Below are 23,691 nucleotides of genomic sequence, written 5' to 3'. Positions count from 1 at the left end.
ACTGATATATATATAGATAGATAGATATATATATATATATATATATATATATATATATATATATATATATATATATCGAATCTCTTCAAGAGATTCGTGACAGTGACATTCTTTAGTGACATACCCCAAGTCAGGTCGGATAGAAATAAAAAGTACAGAAAATCTAAAATGAAGGCCTACATGAAAAACAATTGAAATATAGATTTTTACATCAATCAAACAAATATGTATTTAAGAAATGTTGAAAATAAGCAACATTTCTTTTAAAATGTTTTTGTGTAGGGTGTTGTACCAAACATGTAGGTTATGCTGACTTCTGAATAGAGTTTTATTTTTGCAGGTACAATATGGGCACAGAATATAATAACTTTGATCATGGGCGCCGTATGGGGGAAAAGTTAGGACAATTCCAAGGGCCCCTGACTGACAGGGGCCCCAACAAATAGATAAAAACGAATTAATTTTTAATTATATTATACACTATATAAATCATCATCATTTAGCATATTTAAAATAATAGTAAAATGAAGGATGTCTTTTATTAAACGTATTTTTAACGTAATAAAAGTTAAATATCCCCAATGGACCAAAAAGTAAACTTCCATATTGACCGAGCACCCCCCTGTGTCTGCATGAAAGGGTTCGGTCCTGCCTCAGCGCACTCATCAGTGATGGTGTTTAGTTGCAGAAAGTCGCGTCGCGTCAGAAACAGAGACAACTATGTTGCGTAGTAAAAAATCTGGTTTTCAAAAAAGGAAAAGAAACAAAAGAGAGCAAAGACAAAAGAAAGGGTGTCAATCTGAACCCAGTTTTTCACCAAGAAAGGTGGGTAGCATTCAGTCTGAGTGGTATTAACCTGTTGTCCATAGGGAAATAAGCTAGCTAGCTGCAGGTGTCAGCCAGCATTTCAATAACATTTAATCAATGCAGGGAAACGTTCAGCAAGATATTCATATTAAATCATTGTCCATGACTCCATGCCCATCTTAGCAGACTTAACAACAGATGAGTCAGCAGCACCCCAGTCTCCCCATGACTGCACCCTGCCTGTCCCAGTGAAGAAGGTGAGCAACACTGGGTTAATGACCTAACCATAACAAAAAAGAAAGTCGAATATTTATTAATGTTTGTATTAAATCAAACAAAAAAAATTCTCACATAATGACCATTATGACATAAAAAAGAACCTCTTGTCTGTATTAGATCATCAACATTGGTATATATTTCCATATATTTCCTAGTTCTTATTCTTATTCGCTCTAGCGACAGACACTAGGGACTGCGGTCTTTAGCCTCCTCGTTAGACTCAATTCCTTCTTTAATAGTGTTTTATTTTTATTAAGCCAAATCAGTAAAACCACTTGTGTAGCCTATACTTGTATAATGATATTTGTGTAGAACTATCTGTCTTTAAAATGACAGATTGTGAATGTGATCAGAAATCCAAAAAAAATGTTGTGTCATTGCAATAGCTATCGTGAAACAGTAAGCTACGGCACATTTTCAGTAGGTTGACTTCTGTGATCCACCTAAATTAAAATAATGTGAATCTGTCTGTGAGACACTAAAGTCTGAATGATATATAATTACAATAAATAGCGTGCCATACACAGGTGTCTTTGAAAGTGATAAAAAGACAAACCTTGTTTCAGTTGGTGGTGGTAGGGCTGCACGATTTGAGAAAAAATGTCACATTGCGATTATTGAGGTAAAATGGCAATGTGCGATTGTGATTACGATAGGGTATAATAAATCAACTCGGTTGATATCAAGGAAAATGCACACAAAGATAACTGAAAATGCTGAAATTTGTATTTCTCAACTGAGATCTACAGTTCAAACTATAGCAACAAGAACTAGAATTGCTCAAAGTTTTCAAATGAAAATAAAATGTTATAAAATTAAATAACAGTAACATCTTTGCATTACTGAATTAAATTAACTTAAAAATATATATATATTCTCAACAGTACAGGTAAATTAAAACAAATATAGTGTACGGATGTACACATTTTTAGAAAAATAATCCCAACCAACAGACATTTTAGCAGATTGTAACATACTTGTAGGAACTCTTTTGAAAAAGAAACTGGATATAAATGTGTGGTTCACTCTGTAAAACTTAAACCTCTATAATCTTTGTTGTTACTTTAAATTATTGTTACTCAACCAACTGGTTGAATCCTCTTTCTTAAACATTCAATTTAGAACTTTAGATTTGCAAATTCTGCACAGTACCTCTCTCTGCTCGGTGTCTGATATCCTGAATCTAAAATATCGCCAAATAACAGAGGTAGCATTTATCTCTGGGCACTAGTTCGGTGTCGGATGCTCTGCATCCATTTCTCCTGTCTCCACACTGCGCAACGCAAGTCACGTGACCAATTGAATGAATGTCTTGTCACGTCCACGAATGCACTCGTTTCTTTAATATAATCGCAACATGTTGCCGTCATGTAATCGAATAGCCTGACATCGCGATATGATTAATCGTGCAGCACTAGGTGGTGGTCCTTGGTTTGATCATGTCAGAAAGAAGAAAATAGAGAAGTAAAATAATAGAGACCACTATAACATCCTATTCTTGACATATGAGGACATGGTCATTGTCATACCTTAATAAGTCCATATGCCTTTGAAGTTTTGGTGAATCAAGTGAGATCGCATTCTAGATGATGCTCCTTTTAAAAACATGAAGCTGAACCGCAAAACAAACTATGAATTTATCCCTAAAGACCTTCTACTTCAGCCGCAATTCATGCTCAAAGGTTGTCTACAAAACCTCACAAGATTGCTTTTTATGACAGTAACATTTTGTTCTTATCAAATATATATATATTTTTGGTGCCGGCACAGTAGGTGATTGGAAGAACATCTTTACTGTGGTACAAAGTGAGATGTTTGATCAGATCTTTAATGACAAAATGAGAAACATACTACTGGACGTTATCAGGGACTTAAATAGAAAAATAAATTAAATGGATGAATGTTAGTAATACAAATATAACAATGCCACAAACTATACTTTTGGTAGGAACAAGAACTCCTCTGACAAATGCATGTGCCATCCAACCATAGGTTTTAATAAATGGGATCTGTTAATTAAATACAGAGAGAATGCTTTTATCGGTTTTAAATGATAATTAAAATAGGTTTCTCATCTTTGCCACTCTTCTTAATATCTAAGTCTTCAAAAAGTATCTCTAAGAACTTTTGAACCGGCAACATTGTTATTTTTTTGTATTACTTTATAGATTTTTAATGATACCAAGCTTCAGAACCGAGTTCATAACAGAACTTAAAGGGCAGCCAACCGTGAACGCATCAGAAAGACATGACCACTGTATATGAATACTTAATTATCTTTATTCAGCTCTGACAAAGTTACACATAATGCCGGCAGCTGTGATAGTTAATTTCGCCTTAGTTATCATCATCTGTTGAAGAAAAAAAACATCAAACAGATTAAACAGATGAAAACATCAACAAACTTTTCATTCGTAAAAATGAATCCCTTATCCTCCTTACCCTCTTCATCTTCTTCCTCATCCTCCTCCTCCTCCTCTTCATCCTCATCTGAGCTGAAGGTTCCATCGGGCAGACTGTACACCCTAATTACTTGCTGTTAGGGAACACAAATTTGACTTAACTGTAACAGCTGGCGAGCAATACATTTATAACTGTACATTAAGGCAGAGAAGTCCTAGTGGGTTGCCAAGGCGACTGCTTCAGGCAAATATGAATTTCTGCAGCCTTTTGCTTTGCTAAAATTAACATCATAAGATACTTATAGATTCACCTAAGGTGTTAAACAGTACTGAAAATCCTGTTCATACTATTTCTTAACAAGGGTCTTGAGGTCCATGTCCATAAAACAAAATCCTTTTATGCTCGACATGGCCTAAACCACATGGTTTTGTTTAAACAACGTTACACTGTAAGACATTTTATGTGTTGAATTTCTCAAAACTCGACATCACAGCATGACTTTCTCCTTACCTTGTTTGGGTCTTTAAGGATGAGGTATTTGCCTTCCTCCAGTTTGCGGCAGATGTCAATGACACAGCGCAGGATGCCCCAGGCGTTCTCCATGCACAGGTTAATTTGGCTGGCAAACTCATTGGGTTTAAACTGCTGTGTGCCAAGGACGACGTGCCTTGATGAGTCCTTTACATGATAACGGGACACGTACCTAAAAGGAAATTGCTTAATTAACCCTGTAGTTTGTATTTGACATTTATTACACATACATACGGAAAGGGTAATGATGTATGTCAGGTTAACTCACCCCAACTTGAGGTACTCGGATCCTGCAAGAATGGCACAGCAGGTCCAGCGGGCCAATTTGTAGCTGTTGTTCTTCAGCTCTGTGGCCAAAACCGCTCCTCTCTGGGAATCCAGTTTCTGTCGCCAGTCCACTCCATTGCAGTACTGCAGAGAGCATGTATTTCTACCATCAAATGCTGTACTACAACGTAAAAAGTTCAAGTGCAACGATCTGACTGTCTCTTACCCGGGAGTCCCATTCGTTCAAGGTCTTCACATTGATAAAAGACACTTCTCCGTTTGCTCCAGTCATCACTCCGTCATGCTCACAGCGGACTATGAGATCAATATCCTCCCCCAGCTGCCACCTCCGATACCTACAAATCAGTCAAGTGGGTCACTACTTTCACATTTGACCAAACACAGCCTTTGTAAGGAAGTTACAGTATATGTAGTCATTACTCTCAGGCTGTTCACACAGCACACAAATCCAATTCATGTTCTGTAACAGTCACTGACTATTTCTAAACACTGAAATATGATTTGTTTGTTGAGTAGTTGATATTCAGATTGCTACAGTAATGGTGTCAGCGCAATGCCAAGAAAAAACACTTATAGCTGTCAGAACAAGAAAACTGGACATATTAGCTTATATTGGAGAATATAAGTAACAGAGACATATAAATTGTGTGACACATTTTAAAGAAAAAAATTAGACACCATTCCAGACGACATTGCACAAACGAACATCTGAACAAAACCATTGAGGGTTATTTCCTGACATTCTAACCAAACTGAAATCATCTCGGAATGAACAGCAAGGGGCAGCACACACCTGTAGGCTACAGAGGCGACCTCACTTTTCTCCATGTCCTCCTCAACAAATGGGTTTGGATTGGGGAACTTGTGCCTCTCTCCTCCCTGACACGAGAAAACAGAAAACAGTTTTCACACAATAAAGGCTTTTTGCCTGATAACAAACATAGCAATACGTTTAAATGAACAGTTCACCTTCGAAATGAAAATGTTGTCTTTATTTACACGCACTCTTGTCCTAACAACCCTGTATGACTTTCTTCTGCAGAACACAGAAGAAGATATTTTGAACAATGTCTGTAAAAGAATACCATTGGTCTGCATTGTCTTGAACTGGTTGTGTCCATACAATAGAAGAAAATGCGGACCAAGGGTTTTTGGTTACCAATATTTTTCTAAATATCATATTTTGTGTTTGCAGAGGAAAGAAAATCCCAGGTTTAAAATGAAACCTTGAGTAAATGAAGAAAGATTTTTCATTCTGAATGTGAACTATTCCTTCAGTGTTAATAACCACTTCTCAAATTGACAAAACAGCAAGAATTCTGTTTAAACAAACCATTCTAAGACACTGCTGGCTGAAGTTGTGATTGATGTAAGTGGCCTCCATAGCCAGGTTACGGGGGGAATTGAATGAGCTGCCCTCATCCTGCGGTGGCTCGTTCGCAGTCTCACTCACAGTAAGCAGGTCTGGAAGAGGGGAGAAAATTTAGAAAATAAGTCAATACCTCGTAAAATTGACATTGTTAACACAACAACCAAAGCACATGCTTACCAAAATCCGAGTTGTCTCTCTTGTCAAAAAAGAGCTTGTTGCCCACACGCTGAACTATAATATCCCATGAATTAACCGAGCGAGTACAACACATCAGAGTGGCCAGGATGGCGTCGGTGGCAAACACATTCCCCTGGGTCTTTGCAAGCTGTGAGTCGAGTTCAGAAAAGGGGAATTAGTATGTTTGTTTACACCCAAGAAGAACAGACACAGGAGGGTGCTTCAGCATACTTTGCGGATCACAGGGTCATCGGTGGTGGTGACGGTGTGGAAGATCCTCTTGATGCTCTTGAGTGACTTTTCATTGCGAGTGGTGACGCGATCAAAAGCCTTGTCGTAGTACTCCAGAGCTCCACAGCACTCACTGAGAAGTAATGAAGAACTATATTGAGAGCACTGCACATAATACACAATATTATGAAATGGCTTAAGTGAGAATGCTCACATGTCACTTGGGTCGGCTACATCCATGTATCTCATCTTCATGAGCCTAGGAAAGTCCATCTCCTCTTTCACCTCCCAATCACTGCGCACCTCCACAGAAGAGTCTCTGGGTTTAAGCTGGGCCTGTGGAGAAAGGAGTATAGTTGGAGAATTAAGACCAATAACCTGGTGCCGGATTAAAGGAAGGTCGTATATGTTAATAAACTTTGTGTGTTACAAGCACATTGCATTCTTATAAAGCCTAATATATAAATATATATATATATACAGTGGGTACAGAAAGTATTCAGACCCCCTTATGTTTCACTCTTTGTTATATTGCAGCCATTCATTCCCTTTTTGTGTGTTACTACGGCATAATACTTGTGACGCTCTCCTATTCTAGTCACTAATGTAAAAAGCACTCAGTTTTTAATAATGAAAGCTTATGTAAGGTAGCTAGACCTTATCATTATTATATAAAAATAAATATTCCTTAATGGCAAGTTGACTTCAAAATGAAGATTCTGGCTCAACACAATACACATCACACGTGAAACAGCCAAATACAAACGTCTTACCTTTTGAGATTTAAGACAACTGTGAGGCTGTCTTAATTTTAAGATATTTTTAAGATAACGTAATGAAGCGTTTAAGATATTGTTTCGAGAACTTGGATTCTTCTTGATTGTTTTACTAAAATCAATCTTGAGATTTTTTTAAAAACGGTCTTAAGTTAAAAAATATCCTAACTTTTCTTAATTAAAATTTAAGAAAACACAGTGTTACCCATACAATGCATTTAGTTGGGTGGTCCGCCCACGTATATTAATGGCCACCAAATTATATTTGCTATCACATTCTGTAATTTTTTATCCATCCGTGATAATGACTGTATCTGTGATCGATTAACTAGTGAATAAACAGCGCTTCCGTGTCTTCTCTCTTTCCTGACATGACATTGGTGTGAGTGGCACGTGTGCCCTCCTCCTCTTCCGTGTTTGCATGCCCTCTCTTGCGATGAGCTCCATATGTGTGCGAGAATCGGCCTCTCGTATTTAACAGTCACTTGCAATTCAAATCAGAGAAGCGTTTGTAATACAGTAACACATTGTCGAGAATGTTTTGTGAATCCCCTGTTTTTCGCAGGCACCAGAACGGTTTAATATTGTTGTCTTACTTTTGATATAAGCTTTCTGAGATTTTTTTTGACCTATGAACGGTCTCTTGGTAACATAATTACTCAAGAGAGAAGCAGAACAAATGTAAAAAAACTATTTGACACATGGTAGACAAAAAGGCTAGAAAATCACAATGGCTGTAACATCGCAATATAAACCACAAATAAATGAATAGAGACCAGGGACTTGAGTTCAAAGTAAAAAATGAAAATAGTAGAATAACTAAGATGTTTTTCATACCTGCGACTTTTGATCCCACTTCTGTCGTACACCAAATTGCTTCTGGAACTTCTTCTGCAGGCGCATACGGTCCCTTAATGGAGTAAAAAAAGAGGGCGAGGGTGCATTGACTGGGTTTTCAATCTTCTAACATAAGTTTACACTGGTTAAGCAGAACGCACCTTTCCTTTTGCTTGGCACTCTTAGGCAAGGTCTGCATGTTGAACTGAGTAAGAGTCCTGCGATCTTTATCTCTCCGGAGATTTCTCTGTAGAACAGAATCAGGGGAGAGCAGACAATGATGTATGAAAGAGGTTAAGAGAAAAGTTGAGTGAAAGGACAAAATTGAGAAAGAGAAAATATACCTGAGCAAATCGCATACGGTTCCTCTGATATGCAGTTTTCTGAGTCTTGGCAGTGTCTACCAGCTGGAAGCTGGTCTCATCCTCCTCATGGAAATATGCGTACTGACTGCCTCCGCCAAACTGAGAAGAGTACTTATCTGCAAAAAACAGAAGCACAATCATGACAAGATAAATGACTTGAGCAAAGACAGCACATATATAACTGTATAACACAACTGGGGAAAAATTCATATAATCACTTGTGTATCTCTTATCCTGGTATGTTGCTCCAGTCCAGTCAGCCACCTGTGTGTAAAATAATGGATGTTATCCTTTAAGTATGAAGAAAATGAACCACAATATTTAATATGACATGAAAAATACAATTTTGACGGTCTGTTTCAGGCAAAAAGAAGTGTCTCAGAATACTAGAATTTACCTTTCCCAGTCTGTCTCCCTTACTGAAAGGCTGGTAGGGCATGTCTTTAAACTTATCAGGTACAGCACAAGGACCCCATCCTGATGGGTTGTCCTGGATCACAGGGGCATGGAACTTTGCCATTTCCTAACAAAACAACAGATACGTAGTATTTAATTGTTGGTAAAAGACAATCAATAACATTTAAGTCCAGGTGAAATAAATTGCAATGCCTGTTTTTTCATTAAATATTGCAGTGTTTATTGTAAATAGTTTATCAATGTAGGTCATTCCCTTTTAAAAATGTGTGTGCCCTTATAATCTTTAGTTAAAATCGGGAAGTGCACTTCCTTCCTGTTATGACTATCTATCTTAAATGATACATGTTAGACTACTACTAATATAGTTTATTTCTAATATTTCCCACACTGTGAACATAAGCAGTTCTTCTTCTAAATTATAACTGCAATATGCAAACACTGGTAAATCCATCCATCCATGTAATTTAATAATAAAAACATTCTGCTAACTAATAAACCAAGTTACAAGAAACGAACCACTGGAAGCGTAAAGGGACAAAATGCTTGTACTTTTTTAAACCATGTTTAGATGTATTTCATGTCTGACGTTGAGATGTCTGGCAAAATTTTTAATAAAATGACACATTGCAGAGGTGCATTAAACAATCTGTATTATTGTTCTGAATAAATATATTGATTTTCATTTAAGAACTTGCCATGAAAATCAAGTTATGTAAGATATAAAGTAATTAAAAGATTTATAACAGAGCCGGCAACCACATCACCATTTTAGGTACCCAAAATCTGACATGTATGGTAATGTGTAATATAAAAAGCAGTATATAAATGGTAACAGCTGTCTGGCAACTATAAAAATGTGCACAACCGACTTAAAAGATATGTGGTTAGGTAGGTAATGTTAGTGTATATGAAGAGCTTACTTCCAAAATTAGATAACTGCTTTTAAAATTTGCTTTTTGAAATTGTGCATTTCAATTAATATCAATCAAGCTCCAATTGGTTTGTTTTGATTTAAGCCATAATAACTAAAAAATACAGCTTACTAACACAAACACGATAACAATAACAACCGAGTTCTCGTTTTTGAAAACAAACTCTTCATAGTTCATATACGTAGTACAGTTTTGTGACTTTTATAATGCAGTTCTTTGTACTCGCAAACCAGAGCCATTGAGAGAGAGAGTCGCGTCTTCTCCGTTGACTCCAATGGAACAGTTTTTTCACAGTTTCATTTGTTCCTAGTACCAAGACTAAACAGACCAACTGAGATAAACTTCTAACCCACTTAAAAACTATCTAAAGGCTCCATGAATCACATGACGCTCCAGCGTTTAAGATTTCCGTTGGCAGAACTCTCTCTTTCAATCTTTTTCACGTTTCCGGGTTTTTGACTTCCGCATCGTTCGAAGCAGGGTAAACTATGTAATCGTTACATATAAATGTATATATATAAATAATGTAAAATAAACAATATCAGACGTTTTACTCAAGGGGGCATTGAATCATTGTACGCGCGTTTTATTTTGTCTCCTCTGTTACATTTAGTCATGTAGCAGCTGTTACTGTGATAGGGGCCCATACAGTATATCAAAATAAACGGAAGACCATGATTATTCCGAAAAAGTTTTCATGTGAAGTCTTGAAAGCAACCAATTAAAATAGTGGAGAAGGACACAGCTGTTTATGGTAAGCATTTCTATAATAATGTCAAATTTATTCATATTCGCTACAGCGCAATGTAATACTTTGTATTACTTAACTTTGGTTACTTTTTAAGTTCTACATGTATTACGTTTTCACAATTTAAGTTGTCACATTTTACATTTGGTATTATGAATGAACAAAGAATCGTATTTTAGTTACAATAAAATTGCGAAAATTCGCGCCGCGTTAACCAATCAGGAGCTTGCTCTAGTAGGGCCGTGTGCGAGCGGCAGAAGCCCCTCCCATGTCGCGATTTCGCGTCGGTAATGAAGCGAATTTGACGCTGAAAGAAGCGAGTAAACTCAAAATGTTCAAGCGTCCAACTACACGCGAATAGCGCGATTTACTGCCTTTGGTCTGAACACCCTATTACACTATGTTAACAGTCTACCAGCATTTTAAAGTAATTTCTTATAATTCAGTGACGCAATCACGTTTAAATAACACGCGAGCTAGGGTGTATGAACTCAAAACACTTAAATGAATATTAGCAGTCGGAGTGCACAAAATACATTAACGCACAGATATTACTTTTTATGTTTTATATAGATTAAAGTCGCAAAATAAGACAGTGCTGGTAAACGTAAGTAGCTTTAAATGAGACAAGAGCATTCTATTACAATGTAATATAATCTGTAGTGGAAGTTGCTTTACTCTGTAGTGATGTCGTTTCCGTTTGGCACTGTCGCAAATCAGCTCGAAGTCTGACCCATGTGACCTAGCAGCAACCTTCTCATTGGTCAGGGAGATTTCTTGCGGAGCGCCAACAAGAAACCACTAGCCCCACCCCCACGAAAAGGTTTTTGTTTCTCGCAAATCGGCTTTAGTTGGTTCGTGGTAAGAAGTGGTTTGGTTGAAAAATATGTCCTAAAAGTAAAAATTGCACCGAATAGACCCACAGCTTTGTTATCATAGTGGCAACTTCGCGCAATTTGCACGTTTGCCACATCAAGATTTTACGAGCGGCCATGATGAACAGTCATGTAGCTTATCAGCTATTATTCAATACAACCCTGACCTTTCCCGTTGACAAGTAGCTTACATTTATATTATATTTTACTAACATCGTCGAGACCGTATGAACTGTACAGTCTAAAAAGATGCAGATCGCATAGGGATTTAAACGCGTCAACGCAGCTGGCCGATTCAGGACCGCACATGCTTGCTGACGTTAACTTCCGTTCCTTAGAATGAACAACCAATCTGTTCGCATTCACTTGTCGTAAGCTTGTATGTTTCTGATTGTAATAAAGTATACAGGTGTAAGGAGCGCTAAACCTACCTTTACTGATGTACGAATTCGTATTTATTGATGGATGCGCGTCTACTCCCGGACCGTGCTGTGAAGAGCCCTTACCGTAAAGGAACTCGTTGCCGTAATTCACGACAGTTTAAACACGGTTGCTGATAAATGACATAAAAGTCCGTAGTAACCACAGAGTTTGCGCGCAGTCTCACGTCCAAAACCACGTTAGACTATGAAAACGCAACTGGAAACTCGAATTAAATTCGCATGGTTAGGTTTAATTAAACTATTTTACATTTGAGATCGGACACATGACCTAAAACATGCTTGTCTGAAATTCAATTGCAACATGATACATTCCATTGCCCTTTACGTAAATATGCTAATGATGAAAAATGCTAATGATATCCATACCAAATAACCAACTACAAAAGATTCATTGCAAAAATGTATTGTTTTTTCTAATATAACACTATGAAAGTAGTAATTACAGTGTGGTTTATGTATTTCTGACGTTCATTTTATTTAATCAGGGACAATGCACATTAATAATGCATACAATATGTAAAATGCACCAGATTTAGGCAACAATGGCTAATTTTTATCCGAAGTCCCTTTTGAGCAGTGTATCTCAATCATACAACCAACAATGTGTGGCATAGTGGTGTGAAGATCTTCGTGCCTTTATTCATGTTGAAGAGTCTCAGAGATCATAGTGTTGCAGAGATCTCAGCTAAAGACATTGCTCAACAGATATCGAGTCTGGTTTCTAAACGCTGACTTCCAAAAACAGAACATATCCCATGGGGCTCATTGACATTTAGATTGCTTTTCTTTATTTATGCAATGAAAAACTAATCAAGATGTTCATATATTTACCGTGTCAAAGAGTGATTTGAGGTTTAACCTCCTTTGACCGGTTTGATTGTGGAGACCATCCAGATTAATCCCATTTTGTAATCCTCCAGATATGAGACAAAAACAGCTGCAGTTCCACTGCATGGAACGAAGACTAAACGGAAATGTACTGTCTTCATTTGATTTGGACTGATTTGATCATCCTCTTGAATTAACCGCAGGGACCTGTACGCTTTTTGATCATAAGAAACATTATTTTCTGTAAATCTCCTAGGTTTAGTTGGTTTGGGGCTTCACAAACTCAATTGCTTTCCTCATTAACCCAGATTGACTGTTGACGTGGTTTTGCAGCTCCCTGATGCCAGCCCCCCCATGGCTTCCTGTGCATATCTTGAAGAGCTCCTGCTGAGTGTATGCGCTCAGATCATACACATCAAACTTGTTTAGCTATTTTCTCTACTGCCATCTATTTTATTTTATCTCTGCTTTGATTTAAATGAGCCATATTTATAGTCTAGTTCTAGGCCTTCATGGGAACTGTTGTTGAGTAGTGCGAATGACAGAGATTGTTCTCAAGTCCAAATGTCTGTGCACCACTCTATTTTGGTTATATGATTTTTGAAATGGATATGTAAATTGATATGCCTGGGTTTGCAGTCACACATGGAAAGATTTTCATTGTACCCTGCAGCAAATAACAACACATTTGTGAGTGTTGCTTTCATACTGTGAGTGAGTGGGCAAGAACATTCTTACACGTTAAGTAGTTTTCAAGATTCTGGTCATAATTTTGAAGAGTTTGGTTCCAAAATAAGATATCTCAGTTTAAAAAATCTTTCAATAATAATGTTTTTTTATTGTCCATTCCAATTAATATCAATCAAATCAAAATTGGTTTATTTTTATTTAAGCTATAATAACAAAAAAATACAGCTAACTAACACATTAACACAAAATAAAAACATAACATAACGGTTTTAAAATTGTATTATCTCATTTTGGAACCAAACTCTTCATTTGCTCATTGCACCTGTTTGTGTATTCAAGCTCTGTGAGAATGCATTAGCAGCTTATTTGCTTTTTGAGCCATTATTGATTTTTCTTTTTTGATGAGTTCAGATAATTAATCCTTCTTAATTGGCTCGATGTGATTAAAATATTACACCACTTTTCATTTTAAAAATAGAACTATATATCAAATGTAATTATTGTACATGAATAATTAAATGTTTGATATTTGTGTTTCATGCTTGAAACCTTGGAGAAGTATTTATACCTCAGGTCTGTTTTGACTTGCTTTTACAGTAACACATCATGCGCTAATGTAACTACTGTAATGGCCTTTGAATGAGAATGTAGGAGTGATATAATAGACAAGAATACACCCAAAACAACAGTGACTCTTGTAAGTATTAAGTTACTAACCTGAATATCAGTTACCTAAACATTTGGTCTTAGTCTTGATATGTAAATTGGGTCCATGTATGTTTATGATGAACGTGCCGTATGCTCTACCTAGACCATAAGGTATACTTAAACATTTTGGCATGTGGGATCTTCACCTTTAATAGATATAAATGAAAGTTGGTAGTTTGTGAAGTGTCAGATCAGGTCTCTGACCAGTGAGGGCCCAATTGGTTGTAGGGAGACAATAGGTGTGTAGAGCCAATCAGAACACAGGCATCAAATAATTGAGATGAATGTAAATGCTTTTTGAGAAAGATCAACTGATAACAGCCACACAAACAATTACAAATCCTAAAATTAAGGCAATTGTATCCTGCTCTGTGTGTGAGAGATAAACTACAAAAGCAGTTTGCAAGAATAATGCTTTGTGTGTAAACATTTAATTTTTATGGTCAATCCTTTATTTAACCGTGTCTTTAAAATGTTGAATCTAGTGGGAGATATTACTATACTATACTGTACTGTATTGATTTTGTAGCCTATATGAAGAAATTCCACGTGGTAATTCCCTTAGAATTGGCATCATCAGCTACAGTTTACTTTTAGTTCACATTTTGTTTAAATTAAAATTTTATGTTTTTATTTATTTACACTAATCCAAACAGTTTTTGTTTCTCCATCCACCCACTTACCTGCCTTTCCATCTAATATCGCCACATAAAACTTTCTATCTCCTTGTCTTTAGCTGCCAGGGTTTTAGTCTCTTAGCAACATGACTCATTTCCCCCGGAGACCAGGCCAGAATGAAATTGTCTACTTGCAAAGTGTATATGATTCAGAGTTTGGTTTACTCCCTCTCAGCTTTTGTCGTTCTGAGCATGTGCATAACATAATTTTTTAGAAGAAAAACTGTAATTTTGTAATATTTAATGCTTTTGTTGTGAATTGTGAAATTTCCAAGAGTATAATCTCGGCATCAGACAGCACCAACTGGCCTGGACTGAAAATAATTACATTGACCTAACCAATGGCATGAGTATGGGGGTGGGGCTACTGGTTCGACCTTCACTTTTGTGATGCATTTCTTAGCTCTCCATTGCTCTGAGATACAATAGCCGTTTCTTAATAAAAGCCTCTAGCCTCTGCATATCTACAGAAAGACAAATCAATCTTTACGCGCTACTCTGGCAAAAGGTAGTAGCTATGCTCTGTAAATACTCATGCTGCGATGAGACCTGATACCTTGAGTGTTCCATCAGTATGCGATACGGAGAGGTGGCAAATTAGAAGTGGTGACATTTAATTTGTCTCTTTTGGTGAAGCATCTCATAGCACTCATGAAGGATTGCAATTAGGGTAGATGAGTTGTTTTACATCTTGGTCTGTCATTCACTTCCAGGTCATCCACAGGTCGTCTAGCAGCGCTCACAGCAGTATGCTGTACGTTGGTAAAAGCCAAAGCCTGTTATTAGTATCCCTGCCAAGGATTGAAAATCACATTAAAATTGTATCGCTATGTAATGAGAATGATATTTGAAATCAGAGGTAAGCATATTTCCTCATTTAACTACAAGTCTGCTTTTTACACTGCACCTGTTTCCACAAAACCTGTGAAAGAATCCTTTATAAACAAATTATTTTAGTTGGAAATGCAACATAATGGCATAATTGTGGTGTAATTTCACTCTCAAAGAATAATATCCCCACAGCAGAGGTAGAATGAAGGAATATGAATGCAGCAAATACAAGGCTTTTCCACAAATTGCCTTTCAGAGAAATCCAAACAGTTATCTATTTGTTGGAAAGATCCTTGATACTTTGACATCTTCAAGGAATAACATCCTGCCAGTAACATACACCTGCATTAGCATACATGTTAGAATTTACACCATACTGAAACGCTAACTGAGTTGCTGGCGGCACTCTATTATTTGGGGAATTAAATTAGCAACAGCTGTTGTTTATTAAAGGTCTTAAGCGGTACCATTTCTTCTGGTAGTAGGCTATAGCAACTTCTTCCTAGTGTTTTGCTCCACTGGCACATTAGAACAAAACAGCACTATCTGTGCTATTAAGGGCTGTAAATTTCTCTTATCTATGAAAGTGAGGAAGTCTGACACACTCTAGCTGAGAGGAAGCACCATTAAAGTGCAGACATTTTCCACTGGGACATGAATAGGCCCACAATAAACACAAATGTCACAATAAACATCTGCCCTGGTTTTGTAATAAACAAGAATCATAACATCCACCACTTATCACCAATTTGTTTTCACTGGTTTTAATGTAATGATTTTGGCCACTGATTTTGGCCCATGAATTTGCTAGTTGCACAAGATGGCGCCAAGGGCGTCCCCAGTCATATAACACTGTATGGTAACACTCTTAAAAATGATGCTATATACGTAGCACTAAAAGGGGTTCTTGGTTAATAATCATAGGGGAACCACTTTTAGTGCAATGTAGAACCATATCTTGTTGCTCCAGTGGTTCTTCAGAGGTTCTTTGGGATGACTGAGGTGCTGTAGAACCACTGAAGAACCATACAGCACAGCTTCCATATAAAGAAAATGTGAAGCCCATGTAGGGTTTTTCAGCGGTTCTATATACAGCACCTCGTCATATCAAAGAACTGCTGACGCAACATGGAAACACCAAGATATGGTTCCACAGCACTTAAAGTGGTTCCCCAATGATTACGAGCAGAGATGCACTTTTAGTGCACATTTTATTTAAAGTGAAAAGGAGGAAGTTTGGTGTTTTTTTAGATAACAAAGAAGAAAGTAAAATATAAGCAATATGACTGATCCTCTTTACATTGCTGAGCACTTCGTTAAGCCAAAACAACTCAATAGTGGTATACGACTGGAAATTAGTCTGTGGACTCTGGTGTCGCAAAACTCACCCGGCGCCACCTTGTGTAACTAGCCCATTTTATATCATATATATATACACGTAATACGTCAAACTCGTTTTTTGACAAGTTGAGCATGTCAAGCATGAGAAGAGAGCACGTTTAACATTGTAAAGAAGTCTGAATGCATGAAACACCATTGCACATCCCCTTTAAGCAATGAAAACAGTTGAAGCATGCCTTTAAAATTTCAAGGATCTCTTGACACTGGATTGACTGAGTGCAACATTTAAGCAGTTTTGGGGTTTTGTCTAAGGGGTTAGCAAAAAATGTAGACACATTAGTTTTGCCATAAGTCAAGCATTGTATTTTGTACGGTTCCAAACTTATCATACCTTCTTCAAAGCAACAACACAGCCAGAGTCAAGCCATTTGGCATACAAGCCTGTGATCATATATTTATGATTACAACTAGAAGTCTGATGAAATTTGTGTCACATTAGCAGTCATTGAAAGATTAATCGCACTGAAAAGAAACAAAAACACAACAAAATGTATATGCACAGTAGGCCTACCTGAACATTAAGGCTGTAGAGCTGTAAAGACTTCACCGTGCTCCGTTATTTGCTCCCAAGACTCAAAGTAATGCTTTCAAAAGTCTACAGTTTTGTACAAAGCATTAAATTTAAAAGGCTACATCTGTAATAAAATAGTTCATGTGAAGTCACCATATTAATATATTGTGAAGCTATTTAATAGAAGCTCTGTTTTTGTATAAGGTACAGTAGATAAATTTCTAGGGGACACTTTATGAAACCGCAAAAAACTCCAGTAGGTTTTTGCTGTAATGTAAAAGTGCTTTGCATAAGACATGGCCTCGTCAGTCTAAATATACATTTTTAAACCCCCTATTTCAGAGTTTAATTAAAAACCCACACCAGGCCACAATTAAACCCGATTAAAACCTGGTTTCATAGAACAAACACAAAGAGAGTGAGAACAAGTGAGCTATAAATACACTGACACTAATGACAAAACAAGACGCAGGTGGATGCAATTAGGAAAGAAACAGGAAACACAACAACAGTAAAAAAAAAGAGTGACAAGAGACAACCTAGAGCCCATACAGGAATAATGTTTCTCTGACTTATAGTGTGAGCATTTGACCTAATGCTTTGCAGTTTTCATCTGCACTCCTCTGCTTTCTGTGTTTATATCCAACTTTCATGTCATGATTCAGCTTCAGGAAGTATGCACAGCCTCAGTCTCCAGAAATGCTGCAGTCCTTCCACTTGAAACCTTTTATATATACCTTGTTTTTCATTTTCTTTTCACAAGCGTAATGAACACCATTACGTGAAGGTGGAAATTAAAGAGAAGGCATTCAGGGAGTTTGTGATTTTTTCATTGAAAGAGAAACGACTGGACCTTTTCTGCTGGCTGATAAGGTTGCCCACACTCTCCATTTCAGCGATATCCCCACTCTAATTGGCCAATGAGTCACTCGAGGGAAAAATGCCTGTACGGATTTATCAGGAAACATGTTATGAGATACAATGTGATGTCTAAACAACAACCCTAATTGAGTGTTGACAGAAATTGATCTGAAATACTAGCAAAAAATGTTTTTAAAAGCTGTAGCTGATCATAGCACTGCCCAGAACAAAACAAAGCAGAAAACCTATGTGAACATATGGTATGGACTTTGGTACATTTATTATTGATTTAAAAAAAAGAACAGGAAGGCATTGGCTGCTCTTGTAGCCTCAAGCTTAAGACGAGTGGAAGAGTATTGATCTAATTTTCTTCTTCCATCACCACTTCTGCCTTAGAGGACAGACATTTCTTTGAGTACTTTGCTTTGAGTGCTCACTCCCAAACACACACAAACCTGCAAAAAAAGACACACACCCAGAAGTGCATGACTACACGAAGTTCCACTGCGATTCACAGAAATATTTTACTCAGAACGTGTGTTCTATCAAGTCAAGCTAAATTGATTTTCATGTCAAATGTGTTCCATGTAATTTTCTTTTATGGCATTATTTTTAGTAGGCATGCTAATTGTGTGCTCCCTTGGTAAGCAACAATGTCCTGTCTTTCCTCATTATCATCATAATTATGTCTTATTTTAATCCGACCAAATTCAACAAAAGCACAAAAATCCAACAGATTCAGAATTCCCTGAGGTTACCAGCTGTGCACTCGTCTGCCTCTGGGCAGAACAAAATTCTACTTTGAAAAATGTTGACAAACACATGAAAGAAGCATAAAAAGCAAATTCACAGAGACAAAACATTTATTTCAGAATTTGGAAAATATATAAATGTAGAGTTTGGTAACGTTCTCACTATATACACAGAATGATTTAGAGATATGAAAGGATTTATCTAATGCAAGATGCACCCAGCAGCAGATTCATAAATTTTAACACTTAAAAGCTATTTAATTCCATAGTAATTCTTCCCAAAATATTAGACATGAATTGCAGTCTCTCAGCATAGTGCGTAATTTAAAATGTACACTAAGCAGCTAAAAAGAAGATTGTACAAAACTTACAACGGCAAAATAATCACATATTTCTCAAAGACACGGGCACTGTTGTATTTTTATGCTGGAGTAAATGGCTTTGTTTGCACAAGAGGCCTATATAAGTCTGTGACAAGAAATGAATAACATCATGGTGCTCACAAGAAGCCTTCAGCATTATTTTCCTCTTTGTGCATCCATACCGTGTGTGGGTGGGCCTCGGTGGGTGTCAAGCGTCCAGTGAATCACAGACATTCATTTAGAGAGCTGTCCAATCATAAGGTCACAGGATGGGTGCTGCTCTGCCCACAGACAGAAATGGCAGCTTCTCTGAGGGCGCGATGGTAAAAATAATTCTCGATAAATGCCACGTAACAGCACAACAATTAAAAATAATCATAATAAACATCTTGTGTTTTGACCAGCACACACACAGCTTTTGACACATTTAAACAATCAGTTGTAATTGAAAGCTGTGAAATGCACAGGGACAGCACGGTCATTAAAAATGTTTTTTCTCTTTCTTATAATGTGCCTTTCTTATAATGGCTTCGTTTACTCCTTCGAGCCCTGAGTGGTAGCTTGGGCGTAGGAGGAGATGGGGAGTGTGGGTGATACGCTAGGGCTTGCTACGATCTCAATGGTTAACGTTTATTTATACGTTAAGAAAAGGGTCTTTGAATGTCACATATACATACTGTGGTGCCGGATGGGGGTACTTTGAAATTTCAATGTATGCGTATGTGTTTTCCGTTTGAGGGAACATAAATTAAATTATAATTGGGGGCACTAAAACACTTAAAATTTGGCTGTTGTTGGATATTCTGAGTGGGTCAAAGGCCAGGCTTAAAGTCCTGATGTTTTTAGCTTTACATTGATTTTCAAGTCTTCGTTGTGTGGAATGTGTCTCCCTGCACAACATGAGCCATTAAGTAACCCTGACTCTGTGGGGCATTGTGACGCAAACAGTATACGCCATAGAGGTTGAGTCCCTTAAGAATTGTTATATAAGAATATGTTTGTATCAAATACGGATTAGCTGCACAAAAAACCTTGATGTTATACTATATTGATGGGTTCCCCTCCCATTAATGGAAATAATCATTTGTACAGATATGACCCTGACTTTGAAAACCAGCCTAAAGTCTAATTATCTATAAATGAAAAATCAAGCATCACAGTTTGAATGTAATCATTAATTTCATTATGATTTCAATCTTTGTGATGCATATAAGACAATATTAAAAATATCAAGGTTCTATTTTCAAACAATGTTCTTTACATTTTATGGTGGGACAAATCACTTAAAAATTACTTTGACTGGATTTCCACAGGCTGGGTCACAAATGTGTCTTTCTTTCTTAGAAGGAGGAGTTTGGTCCAGACAACAGAACTGGATAAAACACAAGTCGATCATGAGAGGAAAATGGCAGACAAATTGGGGTAAGGGAAAGGCAAGCTGCTGATAGGTGACTGCTTACACACTTGGAAAAAATATTTACAGGACCCAGATCATTAGGATCATAAATTTAGAACTTAAATTGTACATTCAACTAAGTTGCAGACGCTGCAACACATTTCTATTAGCATACGATACTTTACAAGTAATGCAAAAGTACATAAAAAGACAGAAAATTACAAACCACCATAGGAATATATCAACAAATTGTGTGTAGGTAATTATTAACCTTTGTTTGCATGTGAACAAAATGATTATCTTCTCAATAAGTTTATCACATATTACAGTAATATGCTACAGATCTCATTTATCCAGTGCCCAGTCGTAGCCTTTAATTCATTGCATTGATTAAGCTCCCTTAACAAATTTAGAAGGCACATGAAGACTGTGGAATGCTGCTGCTCACAAATCTTTTGTCTGGCAGATTCGACAAATAACATAAAAACCACTGTGATGGTTTGCAAAGCTATAATAGTGTCCATAGTATTAAATCTGCTTATTGAACATGTCTCGATACATTCAAAAAGTGAAACAGGATTTCAAAGAAGCCACAAGAGAAAATACCTACAAATCTCAAAAGGGCTCTTTTGAAGAAGCCCCAGGATGCATTTACAATATTTTTTCCTGCAGCTGACATAAATCCAGTTATCCTATAAGTAGCTGATCTCCAGTGAGGTGTTTTTTTCTACTGGTTCCTCTGGAAGGGTTTTCACGTTCCCGTTTTTAGCCCCATTCAACAGAGTTGCTGCAGGCCCAATGCCTGACAATTTTCCAGCGGTTTCCCCATCCATGTCCCTTGTGCCTGGGGAAGCCGTCTCGGCAAACCCCGGAGCTGTGGGTCTCTCTGTGAAAAGCGCACGGGTGCTTTCAGGTTGTCCACTTCCGTTTCCGTTCTGAGTAATCTTGCAGATCTCGGTCATCTCTGTCACTTCCTCCCCGAGATCTTCTTCCTCATCTTCTTCAGCTTTCACTGCTCTTCTCAGGCTTTCCCTGGGCATCAGCACCCTTCTTCTTTCTTCCTGACGCTGCTGGTCTGTGGGATCGTGGTTTTCCACCCTCCGTGAGGAGCGGCAGAGAGCCTTGCGGAAACCGCGCTTGAAGTTGTCAGAGAGAAAGCCGTACACGATAGGGTTGGCACAGCTGTTGGCGTAAGACAGCACCACCACGAAAAGATGCAGGCCTTGCGGCTCATCACGCAGTGATTCTACCAGGTTTATGATGTTGAGGGCATAAAACGGCATCCAGCAAAAAACAAACACCGCCACCACTATCACGACCATCCGTGTGACCTTTCGCTCCGACTTGCGCCGTTTGGTTGAAGTGGCATGAACTTTCTTTCCCGAACTACGAACTTTGATTACAATAAGAAGGTAGCACATGCAGATGACCAGCAAGGGAAAGAAAAACCCAACGGTGGATGTATAGATGATAAACGCCGCCCCCCAGATTTTGGTCGGCTCCGGCCATATAATGTTACAGATTCCTCCCTCTCGTTGCACGTTGGCAAAAATCACCACAGGCAGGACTACCAAAAATGAGACCGCCCAGATTGTTCCGTTCACTGCTTTGGCCACTTGCGGTCGCCTCCACTTCGAAGACCGGATAGGGTGAACCACAGCCAGGTATCGATCGATGCTCATCACGGTGAGGCAGAAAATGCTGGTGAACTGGTTGATGCCATCTACGGTCATTACCAGCCTGCACGTGAAAGATCCGAACGGCCACGAGTGCATGGCATTCTGCACAGCAAGGAACGGAAGGCCCAACATGAAGAGCTCATCAGCTATAGCGAGATTCAAGATGTAGATGTTAGTCACAGACTCCGTCTTTGAGTAATGCAGGACAATGTGGATGACCAGAGAGTTTCCTCCCAAGCCCAAGATGCATACGATTATGTATATAAGAGGGATGAGGATTCCAGCCATGCTTGTTCCTGATCGGTTGGCTCTATCTGAAACATTGGTGCAGTTTGATGCATTGAAGAGGCAGGTGTCATTAAGAATAGTCTCATTGAGGAGGAAACTGGGAAAGGAGCTGTTGCCCCATATACCCAGTGCAGAAAAGGCGTCTATTGAGGATAACTCCATCTCAGTCTTTTGACGTCACTCCCTTCAGCTAGGGGCCATTGTCCTGTACAAAGAACAACCACATATTATTATTTGTCTCTCAATGCACTCTCACATACAAGGCTATACTCTGGTATGCAATAAATAAATATTTTATAGACAAAAGTGCTATTGTGAAGAGGCTTTGCACAAATCTGGATCAAACTGACTACATACAACATATTGGTTAAAGGGATAGTTCCCCCAAAAATGAAAATTCATAATTTACGCAACCTTAGATTGTTTCAAATATGTGTATGAGTCATTGTTCACATTTATTTAAAACAGAGCAGACATGATGACAAATCTCACTTATGAGTCAATGTAAGACATTGTTTCTGTTCTAATATACAGACGTGCTCAAATTTGCTGGTACACTTACAGCTCATTGAAATAATGCTTTATTCCTCCTAAAATTCATATTGACAAGCCACAATCCTTCTGGGAGAATGTCATTTTGGCAGATGAGTCAAAACTGGAGCGTATTGGCAAGTCACATCAGCTCTAAGTTCATAGATGAAAAAAATTGAACTTTCAGAGAAGTGAACACCATACCTACATTGAAACATGGAGGAGGCTCGGTTATGTTTTGGTGCTGCTTTCCTGCATCTGGCACAGGGTGCCTTGAATCTGTGCTGGGCACAATGAAACCTCAAGGCATTCTGGAGACTATTAAGACTATCTAGGCAAAATTTCTATTAAATATTGAATAAACAATTGTGGATGCCAATTACTTTAGTCAGAATATTTTTTTTGCATTCTATGTTTTTTGTGGAGGGGTTCCAACAAATTTGAGCATGTCTGAATGTATGTTTTGTTATCGCAAAACAATGTTATTTTTGTCCTTTGGGAAATCTGACATGCCAATTAGCCTTAACAGTACCTTGCTGGATCAATGGCATTAAACCATTAGCATTATATTATGTTTGTACACGTTTGAAATGTGGAAAAACAAACACAGCAATTACATGATACCCTAAAGCAAAGAGTAATGAAAAAAGGGGCATGGTTTGTTATACCGGTAATAGTGATTTAAAGGCATAATT

At 37.7% G+C, this 23,691-nt stretch overlaps 2 protein-coding genes across 2 annotated transcripts; both read right to left on the bottom strand.

The window, feature by feature from the left end:
- Nucleotides 1-3,346: 3,346 nt before the first annotated feature.
- eif3d (eukaryotic translation initiation factor 3, subunit D) lies at nt 3,347-11,667 on the bottom strand. The gene is made up of 16 exons (XM_079456230.1): nt 11,470-11,667; nt 8,464-8,589; nt 8,285-8,330; nt 8,046-8,182; nt 7,863-7,948; nt 7,702-7,774; nt 6,303-6,424; nt 6,089-6,221; nt 5,858-6,005; nt 5,642-5,772; nt 5,102-5,187; nt 4,514-4,643; nt 4,289-4,431; nt 4,000-4,192; nt 3,529-3,622; nt 3,347-3,437 (listed from the first exon to the last, which is right to left on the bottom strand). Exons 2-16 carry the CDS (start codon nt 8,584-8,586, stop codon nt 3,424-3,426), a joined length of 1,659 nt encoding a protein of 552 aa, XP_079312356.1. The 5' UTR covers nt 8,587-8,589; nt 11,470-11,667; the 3' UTR covers nt 3,347-3,423.
- A 9,523-nt stretch (nt 11,668-21,190) lies between these two features.
- On the bottom strand, nt 21,191-22,627 carry LOC306893680 (somatostatin receptor 3; the record flags this gene model as incomplete). Its single annotated transcript, XM_079455629.1, has 1 exon — nt 21,191-22,627. The coding sequence occupies one exon, from the start codon at nt 22,625-22,627 to the stop codon at nt 21,191-21,193; it is 1,437 nt and encodes a 478-aa protein (XP_079311755.1).
- Nucleotides 22,628-23,691: the final 1,064 nt, after the last annotated feature.

The sequence above is a fragment of the Barbatula barbatula genome (genome assembly GCF_947034865.1).
Source record: "Barbatula barbatula genome assembly, chromosome: 5".
In the NCBI taxonomy this organism is placed as follows: domain Eukaryota; kingdom Metazoa; phylum Chordata; class Actinopteri; order Cypriniformes; family Nemacheilidae; genus Barbatula; species Barbatula barbatula.
The sequence above is the reverse complement of the archived record's forward strand: the minus strand, read 5'-3'. Positions and strand labels throughout refer to the sequence as shown.